Source organism: Polistes fuscatus, unplaced genomic scaffold, assembly GCF_010416935.1.
Source record: "Polistes fuscatus isolate 324 unplaced genomic scaffold, CU_Pfus_HIC Scaffold76, whole genome shotgun sequence".
NCBI classification, from domain to species: Eukaryota; Metazoa; Arthropoda; class Insecta; order Hymenoptera; family Vespidae; genus Polistes; species Polistes fuscatus.
Genome location: NW_025113158.1, coordinates 99,129 through 110,525, shown reverse-complemented (window position 1 = coordinate 110,525; position 11,397 = coordinate 99,129). Strand labels below are relative to the sequence as shown.

Sequence of the window (11,397 nt, the reverse complement as noted above, 5' to 3'; positions counted from 1 at the left end):
TAATTATTATGTGCCCTCAATTGTGGACTTATTCAAAAATTCAATATTGTTATGTCAATTTCCTCAACAGTGGAAGCAATCAATAATTTTGTTTTTGCCAAAAATTAAATCTCCGCAGTCATTCAATGATTTAAGACCAATATCTTTTTTGTGCACATTATCTAAAGTTTTGGAGCGTTGTGTCTATGATCAACTAATTAGGCATATTAAGTTTAATAATCTATTAGATCCGTATCAGACAGGCTTCCAGCAAGGGATGGACACTCAAACTGCCATTATTCGTCTTTGTGATGATATTCGACTGGGAATTGATGATAAATTAATTACGATTGCAGTATCATTTGATTTTACCAAAGCTTTTGATTGTGTGGATCATTTACTACTCTTACGAAAACTTAAGGATTTAAATTGTAAATATAATCAAAATATCTAAACCAAAATATCTGCTTGGAAATATCGTCGTTGTGGTGTTCCGCAAGGCAGCGTTCTTTGTCCACTATTATTTGCTCTGTTTGATTCAGACTTGGAAAGTCTAATTAGCTGCTAACATCTCTTCTACGCAGATGATCTTATTATTTATTTAACTTGTTGCCTTTCAGATATAGAGAGAGCTGTGAATGAGCTTAACGAAATAATTACGTAAATAATCAATTGGTGTATGAGGAATTCCCTTAAACTAAATGCTTATAAAACAAAGGCTATAATTTTTGGAAGTCCTCAACATGTTAACAACTCTGTATGTATTAATGCTTCGAAAATTAAAGTAGATCAAGTAGTTATTGATTACGTCCGATCAATTAAATACTTAGGAGTTATTTTGGATGATACTTTGTCTTGGCATCAACAAGTCATGTTGATTAGTAATAAAGCAATGAGTTGCTTGTCCCGGTTGAAAATAAACAATCATTTGTTTAATATGACTATGCGTAAAAGATTAGTTGCCACCTTAATATTACCAATCTTTGATTATTGTTCAGCAACTTATACAAACATCTCAGGAACATTACAAACTAAATTACAAAGAAAGTTTAACGTTTGTATTCGCTTTATTTTTCCTTTGCAACGATATCAGCACATTACTCCGTTTAGAAGAGCTTTAGGATGGTCTACTTTACAAGGTCGACGTGACTTCTTAATAGCCTGCATAGTATATAAAATGTTGCGCCTTCAGCATGACAAAATATTAAGAACGAACTTTAGTATTCTTACTTCTGTTCGTTGTCGTGCTGTCAGCTAATTGGATGTATTATGTTTACCTTATGCAATAACCAGGACTTATGACAAATCATTTTTGGTTACTGCTGTTCGTATGTGGAATCATCTACCGGAAGATATCGTAGCTCTAAGTGACTATAAAGAATTTAGATTAAGATGTTATACCTACATTATTGATAGATATATTCAGCGTGCTTTGTGACTTACAATTTAATTTAATTTAATTTTTTTTTTTAAACCGTATGTTTATTGCTTTGAACCAATACTACTATACTACTATTATAGAACTATTATACTTTTATTTATTATTTACTATTTTCTTTTTACATTTATCTACTTACTGTGCGTTACTACTAATATAATGATAAGATTAATAATAATTACATAATTTTAATTTTTGTTTTGTTTTATCTATACATTACATTGTACTATACTGTAATTAATGGCCTTTAGGGAGCCTAGGCTCTAGGGTCAATAAAATATTATTAAATAAATTAAATAAAAATCTTTGGCTAGTGGATTTATGAGCGTATCAATTCTTCTTTTGTATCCGCAGGTTGACTTGGATATTACTTCTGCTATCGTGGGAATATTTATGACCTTCCTTATCTTTTCATTACAGACGTACCAATGAGCATTCACTATTGTGCGTAGGGTTATGGATGGTTGAGCCTCGAGCCTGATAATGTGGCTTTTCGCTGCTATACCCCATAGTGGTAATCTATAAGTCCAGATTTGTATTATTATTGTTTTGTAAATTATTAGTTTATTCTCAATGCTAAGTTTCGATTTTCTGCAAGTTAGCCAAGCCATTTGTCTCCTTTTTAAACAAATTTATTCGATTTTGTTATTTATATGCTTTCTCCATGTTAGTTTAAAATCTAAGTTTAGTCCTAAAAACTTGACCGTTGTTACTTGCAGAATTTCTGCATTATATAATTCTAGCTTCAGTATTTTGTTTTTCCTCAATGTGAACGTAATCTGTTTGTACTTGGTAGAGTTTAACTAGATCTTCTTATTGCCTTGCTATTCTTCGAGGGAATTAGTTTTGTTTTGTAACAATTCAACTGCTTGTTGTTGATCTTTGCTTACGGTAAACAGTGCCGTGTCGTCTGGAAATTTTAAGATTGTACAGTTAGCATTTATTGGTATTTCTGCCGTACAGAATGTGCAAAGAATTGGTCTGAAGATACTTCCTTGCGGAACCCCAGCTTTGATTAGCTTGATGTTCGAATGAATGTCTTTTATTTTTACGTATAATGTTCTTTCAGATAAATAGGATTTTAGGAGCTTGAAATACGAGTTTAGAAAGTATTTATTGATGATTTGAAGTAATCATTGATGCCACACTTTATCAAAAGCTTTCTTTACATCTATGAAGATGGCGAAAAAGTACTCTTTATTTCCTAAAGCTGTTATTATCGTATTAGTTAGTCTCTACCAAGTTTAGTATTAGAACAAGTTTACTACTAATAATTATAAAATCACAAAACAGATTGGATCATCGAATTACTTCGTAACACATTCTTTCTAATGCAGTGTTTAGTGTCTGCTGGGACAAGGAAAATATTTAAGTTTCTTAATCTCCTTCACGAAAAAAAAATATCTTCTCAAACACATCCTTTTTATTCTGTAGCAGCGACAGCTTGATAAAGCATTCTATTGGCGATGTTCTCATTGTACACTCCAAATCGACATACTATACGAGATCTGTAATTTTTTTAAGTATTAAAAATCGCCCTCTGTTCTTATTTTTTCAGGAAGATATTTTATCTTAATTTCTTACTTCTTCTGGCTTGAATATAACGTCAGTTTGTAATGTGACTAATAGAAGAAAAAAAGCTCAGGAAAACAATAGCGACTACAGTTATACCGAAGCGAAACTTCCATTAATGATGCTTAAAAGAAATTGTTTTATATATTTTTCTAAAAACTAAAGTCAACAAATTCCAACTATTTTTCTAAATCTGGTAAAAATTTATTGATCTTACAAAGATTTTGGTGCTTAACTAAGTAGAAAATACATTTTATCTTATTTATCATATGTACGGTCCAAAACTAGCTTTAATTTTCTACGATTTCTGTTTCTAAAATTATATTCAATATCGCGTATTAAATTGTTTCAATTTTTTGTTACAACTGCTAAAAACCCGCTTTGGTTAAGCGTCAGATACTGGTATCAAATTCAGATATCGTCGAAAAATTTTAAGGTATAATTTAAGTCCATATAAAAATTTATTATTTTAAGGTTTTGAGCCTTGCTTATAATTAATCCGTTATTATTGTCTTAAGATAAAGAATAGCGGACAGAGAATAGATGATAATTTTGTAAAAAAAAAAAACAAGTGTGTTGACTTATATATGCGCGTAAGAAACAATACTTCTTTAACGTATAACAAAACAAAATAAAAATAAATTAAATATAAAAAATTATAATAAAATCCATGTATTCAATGTTTATATAAGATATATAAAAAATTTATGGTTCGAATTAATCAGAAAGCAGACAAATGTAAAAATAAGATGGTAATAATAAAATTATCATTTTTTAATTATTAAAAAGCCCGTGTTGAAGATTTTCACATCTAGATACGCATTTTTTTTGAAATTTTACTTCTTTAACGCGTTTGGGAAAAAATGATTTGTGTGAGTTTTTAAGATGCGCGCGTAATTACAAAAAAATTAACAGGATTAAGTTTAAAGATATTTACAGTGCACTGGCAAAATTATTTAAAATTAATTGCATTAAGTAATATCTATATTCTGATATTTCTATATACACAACACATGTTTTATATCGGTACAAATAACAATTATTTATGTGTTTTAAAGTTATTTAATTACTACATACAGTTGTGATTGATTGTAAATAGCAGTAAATATCTTCATAAATATCGTTAGAAACATTAATTATTTACGAATATTCGTAATTTTTGAGAATCAGCATTGTTACTGAGCAGTAATAATATCGCAATCGGTCCACATGAGGCCAGAATCTCTCGGCATCATCTTTCTCATAACTTCTGACACGCGTGCGCGATCTTCTCATCAGCATCACCGGGAATAACGGCCGCTAACGACCATTGTCTACCTATGCGATGTTTGACAATACGTGCTTTGGTTTTGTCTCATTTATTATAGTCCTTTTTTTAGTTTGGTCACTCAAATTTCATTACAACCTCATCTAAATTCCACAGCCTTGTCATCTAGCGAATGAAGAATTGGTGTTTCAATCAGCCTAAGGCTCATATTAGTTCATCACCATTTCAGCTTATTTTTCTTTGTGGTGTGCCGACCACGTGCGATCGGTCGCTGACTGTTAGGCGAACTGAACAACCCACTTCACAGTGCAACAATAATATCTTTGTGCGGAAATACTCAAATTGTGCAACTCATTTGGTCTTTATTCATCTCATTTTTAACTTAATAAAGACGACAATTGCGTATTTCTGCGCACCTAATTCCTGTATTTATTTAAGACCTTTGTAGCGAATTCCTACTATTCAAGTGTACATCAGCAGGGCAATTTTTCAAACAGTAATAAAAATCTTTTTGAGGTTAAATGAGATATTTATTATTATTTATTGGGTAAGCAACTACGTGACTGCGGATTTTGTCTATAGGCAAAGCACATTTAACTTAGTTTTTTGTTAGCAGAGTTCGAAAATTTTATGAACGTTGAATTATAACTGATGAGGTACCGGTGCCTTGATCGGTAATACGCTATTTTATTTATCGTAAAAGTGCTGTTGTGAATGTGATATGTGATTTTGATAGTTGTTGCATTGTAATTCATTGTTGACTCGTTCTCCTACGCTGCAAAGCCTGTTGACTTCGTTGCTTAGTGATGTGTCGTTGTGATGCTTGTTTGCTCTTTCGGTATTCTGCAGCGTCGTCCAAAGTCGATGCGTTCTTCTTCTCGATGCTTTGCTTGAATATGCTTGCTGGCTGTATTGTTTCGATATGATGATCTCGTAGCAGTTGCAAGGGTTTTTATTGGGAGAGATTGATCGTCATTCCTTCCCTACGTTGATTAGCCAATAGAATAAAGTTCCATAGTCCATAGCTGCACACGAAAAGTGTCTAGTTGCCGGGATGTGGAGACAAAGCACGAGAAAAATATGTGAGGAATAGAGAAAACCGTCCGTCTCGGCGGCACCTGTGTGTTTACTTAGTAAGTAAGCATCGCTTTAAATATCTGGCGATCGAACGGTCCGTCGCATCGATACTTCACATAGGGCTTTGTTCGATAAGTTTTATGGCCTTTAAGAAAGAGTATTCGAATACGTTGTTCTTGATTTAAATAATATCGAAACTTATGTTATGCTTTCTTAATACATTTGCGTAACGACGCAACATACCGCCCCCTTGAACGGCTCCCGTTAAAAATTACACTATTTATAACTTAGAATACAACCTATTTACATACTATCAAAATTATATATAAGGCAATTTCTTTGTCTTGGTAGTGATGGTAACTGCGGTTGAATAATTAGTACAACGGTTAATGCTAAGTTGAAACTGAATCAACAATATGTACAGCTTTCTTTTATTATGATTAAAACGAATATAACTTAAATAATAAATAATAAACGATATATAATATATAATAAACTTAAAATATTAAACCTAAATAATAAATGAATATAACAAAAATATCTCTACGAGTTTACTTCTCGTCTCACGTAGTTACGACTCTCAAGTGCCGCGGCCAGGCGACTTGAGCTTGGTCTGAATGTCAAGGAGCTCCATCTAGCGAGTCGCCTTACAGTTTGGATTTATCCCCAAACTTACATATATATATAATATGTTTGTAATCCTTAATTTGTTGAGAGTAAGAACAACAATTAGGTTCGTCTAAAAATAGGAGTAATTTATTTAAACATAATAATTTAGATTAACAATTTTACAATATTTACACGTGGTCAACTGACCTAAAAATAAGAGAATCAACAATTAAAAGTTTATGCTCCCGTTTCTCTATTAATCGATACCAATCTTAATACGTTTTTAATTAAATTTAATTTACAAGATTTTCCTACTAAACTTCTAAGACGCTCTTGCCAGATTTAAAGACTGTCACTCCTGCAAGATTTATACAACAACTGTCTCTCCCTTCCTATCTCTCTAATGTTTTTGTTTATCTGATGTATTGCGCCACATCCAAACAGCTAATCACTCAATACACAAGCACATGTATACAAAGCTTACATATATATATATTCATAGCGTGACCAGGTTAAAAGGGGGAGGATTGAAAGTATGAGAAAATAACTACTAATTACTATTTTTTATTAAGTTAACAAATAAAAAGAAAGGAAAAATATTTTCAATCGATCGATATATTATATATGTAACGAAATATTACTATTTATATTTCGTCACCTTTACTAATAATTTAAATTGGCTGCTGTCTTACAGTTAAGACGCGCAGGCGTATTAGGCTTAGAAAGATTCGGGAACGTTATTAACGAGACTGAAAATATAGAAACGGTTAGTAGTTTGCTAAGCAGAGACGGTTAGATTTCAAATTCCGAAGCTAGTAATAAGACAATAAAATAAGAGTGAATATTAGCTGTAAATATTGTTTCTCTTATTTGCAGGTAATGCAACTGATGTACATAGTGTAGTTTCAAGTGTAATTTGTATTTTTACAATGTAAAGCAATGCAGATAATGTAGTTTAGTGTAAATAATGTTAATAAAATAATCGAGAGAGACTCTAATTTGCAGAAACTCAAGGAAGTTATATTTCCAAGACATCATCCCTATAAGAACCATATAGAATATACCTTATAAAACAACATTTTTATTGCTAATTAAGAAAAAAATACAATTAGCTGAGATGGACAGTTTAAAATTTACATTTATTCTGAAAGCACATCCCAACGATCAAAAGTCAAACGTGATATCTCTGACGAAAATAACAACACAGGACAATAAAAGTTATGCTATGTCTGTGCAATATCAGCTGATGGAGCACCATAAGAAGCTGGCATCAACAATAGCATGTAAACAAATACAAAATTCGTTAAATAAAAGAGGACAAACTCGAAATATGAATATTAAATTATCAACGGATATATGTAGATTATACAGAGACGAAGAGGAAAATATGGTATTTAAAGACTACGTATTGGAAGAGATATTAACGGAAACACCGGCTACGTCACCACTAAACCAGCCGGGAGAAATGTTTACAAAGATCTGGGAGGAATTGGAAAAACAACAAGGGAACAAAGATTCAGGAAAACAAAATATAAAAAAATTATCAGAAAAGTTTGTATTAGAAAAATTTTCAGGTAAAAGTTTTAATGTAACTGAATAAATGGATACGTTTTAACGCGAATGTACTCGATTAGGTATTTAAAACGATATATATAAGACGATATAGATAAAATTGAGATATGTAGATTGTTTCTAGAAGACGGATGTATGGACTGGTATAATGCAATGCTTATAAGTCTAACGATACAGTCAGAGTGGTCGCAATGGAAAGAAAAATTTTGCGAAGTTTACGCGGACAAAGGGTGGCTTCCAGATACTAATGCGATGTCATATAAATATTTATCTGGTTCATTGTTGGATTATGCTGCGCGAAAACATAACCTTTTATTACAGACTGATAAGAAAATAAAAGTAACTACTTTAATTAATCTCATTGTCGTAGGATTACCAAATTCCATAAGGAATAGAATAGATAGATAGAAAATAATAACGGTCGAAAACCTGCCCATCGAGATTAGAGGCCTAGAATATGTGATAAAAAATGTAGTGAGGAAGACTACTTTTAATTAAGAAAAAAAACCTAAAGATGGACCTAATAGTCGCAAACCATGTACGATTTGCGAACAGAGAAATAAAAGCAATCGCTTCCATCCAGAATTGTTATGCTGGTACAAAGACAAAGAAAACGAACAGAGAAAGAAAGAGCGAATCAAATACATAAATAACTCCGAATTAGAATTGGAATTGAGTGATGTCAATAAAAAAAACTAATATTACCACCATTAATCAAGAAATATTTTGTTAAACGACACTATCAAGGTTATAGGTATTTATGATTCCGGCTCGAATGTCTCCTTGATAAATTCAAAACTATTAAACATACCAAAGAAAAGATTTAGTAATACAAAAAATGTAGGTTTAACAACGATTAATGGTGTGAAAAAGATAGATGGTATGGTCACCTTAAAAATAAAAATTTTTGAAATTGAAGAGGAAATGGATGTTTTAGTAGTGGATAAAGAAAATTTTAAATATGATTTTTTAATTGGATTAGACTGTATAAAAAAATTCCTACTAACTCGAAATGAGAGATTGGAAATAACTCAAAAAAAAATTCAGTCTATCCCTAAGGATAAAATCAAAAACAAAATAAATCCACAAAGCTCAAAGGACAATCCAAAAAGAGAAAAAGAAAATATTAATGAATATCAAATAAATTACAATGAACATATAGATGCAAGTGAATTTCAGATATCAACCAATCATTTAGAAATTAAACAACAAATTGAAATTGATAAGTTGATTGATAAACATAAAACAGTTTTTGCTAGAGATAAATATGATGTAGGAACGGTTAAAGATTAGGAAGCTCATATAGACCTGATAATTAATAAATATTGTTACAAAAGACAATACAGATGTTCCATAGAAGATAAAAAAGAGATAGAAAAACAAATTACAAAATTATTAGAGAAAAACTTGATCAAGGAATCGTATAGTCCGTTTGCGGCTCCAGTGACTTTGGAATTTAAGAAAGATGAAGAAAAAAGAGAAAGGTTATGCATAGATTTTTGGAAACTACACAAAATAGTTATCCCTTAACCGCAACCGTTTCCGCTGATTGAAGATCTTATAGTTAAGACCAGAAATTGCTAACTATTTTGGACACTCGTCATAAACTCGGCTTTCTGGTCGATTCCTTTGAAGATTGCAGATAGGCAGAAAACAGCTTTTGTAACCATAGAGGGACATTACCAATAGACGTGCTTACCATTTGATTTGAAAACAGTACCAGCAATTTTCCAAAGAATTTTAAGTAACATAATAAGAAAACAAAAACTTGCTGATTTTTATGTAAATTACATTGATGACATCTTGGTTTTTCTAGAGATTTTACAGAGCACATAGATCATTTGTCACGATTATTACAAGCAATTATGGATGAGGACTTTAAATTAAAGTTTTCCAAATGTCTTTTTGCAGCAGATTCCGTCAAATATTTGGGCCATATAATAAAAAACAACTCAATCAGTCAACTGTAAGATAATTTGATATCCATAAAAAATTTTCCTACACCTAAAACAAGAAAGAATGTTCGTCAAATTTTAGGAAAAATTAATTTCTACGAAAAATATGTGCCGAATATTTCGATTGGATTGGAACCACCACATAATTTGTTAAGAAAGGAATAAAAGTTCATTTGGTCGGAACAATGCAAAAAGGCACTTAATGATATGAAAATACTACTATGCTCCCAGCCAATTTTAACGATTTTTGATACAAGTCTCCCAATATATATTTACACCGAGGCGAGTTTGCAAGGTGTTGGAGCCGTTTTGAAGCAAACACAATCAAATGGCGAACAAAAACCAGTAGCATATTTTTCGAAAAAATTGAATGAAGTTCAGAAAAGAAAAAAAGCAATTTATATAGAATGCTTAGCAATATAAGAAGCAATAAAATATTGGCAGCATTAGCTCATCGGGAAAAAATTTACGGTATACTCGAACCATAAGCCCTTATAAAATATGAACATTAAGACTTAAACAGATGAAGAATTACAGTCCAGGGAAACACAATTTAGAGGCAGATTGTTTAAGCCGAAACCTGGTATTAGAATCTCATGAAAATGAAGATGAAATTTTGAAAACTGTTAATTTTATAAAAGTGGTAGAGATAGAATGCGATCAAAAGTACAACACTTATCTACAAAATGCTAAAGATACGCTGATTTTTAAACTCAAAATTTATTATAAAAAAATAGGGAAAAAAGAAAAAATTATTCTTTCAGAAAGTTTCAGTAAAGAATTTATAAAGAAAATACATTCGCTTTACTGTCATATAGGAACAAAACAAATGAGAGCAAAAATCAAACCATTTTATGTAGCAAAGAATCTGGATCAAAATATAAAAAGAATTTGTGAAAATTGTGAAATCTCTATAAAGAACAAATCGAGAGGAGGACATAAAATTGGATTGACATCACATTTGGGTCCGGATACTTATCCGCATGAGATAGTTCTATAGACACGATTGGAGGATTCGGGGGCTCCCGTTCAACAAAAAATTATTTACACTTGCTTGTCGACCACTTCACGAGATATGCTCATATTCTAACATCAAGAACTCAAAATGCAAACAATTTCATACGATTAATACAAAATATAACAGCAGACAACAAAATAGGTATGATCTTGTCAGACCAATATCCGGGCATTAATTCAGAAGAATTTAAAAACTTCTTAAACAGAAAAAACATTATACTTACATTTACTGTAGTGAATACACCTTTTTCTAATGGATTAAATGAGAGGTTAAAGCAAACCATAATAAACAAGATTAGTTGTAAGATAAATGAGAAAAGAGGAAAAACTGCTTGGACTACAATAGCATATGAATGTGTAGCAAAATATAATAAAACCGAACACACAGTGACAGGATTCTCCCCACAATACTTACTAGAAGGCACAAATAGAGCAATAATTCCTGAAGAACTAAAATAAACAAAAACGCATGAGGATCTACTCAGAGATAAGAAAATTGCTCTAAAAAACACGATAAATTCAGATGAACATAATAAAAAATTATTTGATAAGAACAGAAGACATCACAAATTTAATATAGGAGATTTAGTATATTGTAAACGTCTCATGCAGGTTCGTGCACGTTGGCGCCTGCACTAGTGTGAGTGCGTGTGGATGTTTGATTAAGCATCGATATTCTTAAGATTAAATGTGAAGAACATAGGCTGTATGCGTCACCCGTGGAGGGGGGCCGATGCTCCGCTGTTCGACGGAAAAGTATAAAAGGGCAGTCGGACAATAGAGGGTAGGAGTTAGTTAGTTCAGTTTTGTCGGCTTTATAAAATCTTATGTGCTGGGGAGTTTACAAATTTCAGAAGTGGTATTCAAACTCGCTAAATTAGAAATTCGCGATTCGCGCGTGTGTTATGAAA

At 31.6% G+C, this 11,397-nt stretch overlaps 1 protein-coding gene across 1 annotated transcript; it reads left to right on the top strand.

The window, feature by feature from the left end:
* The first annotated feature begins 658 nt into the window (after positions 1–658).
* On the top strand, positions 659–1,237 carry LOC122524544. The gene has a single exon (XM_043646858.1). It carries the CDS (start codon positions 659–661, stop codon positions 1,235–1,237), a length of 579 nt encoding a protein of 192 aa, XP_043502793.1.
* The last annotated feature ends 10,160 nt before the right edge of the window (positions 1,238–11,397 follow it).

Coding starts and splice junctions, on each gene's coding strand:
- LOC122524544 (XM_043646858.1), top strand. CDS start 659: ATGAGGAATTCCCTTAAACTAAATGCTTATAAAACAAAGGCTATAATT.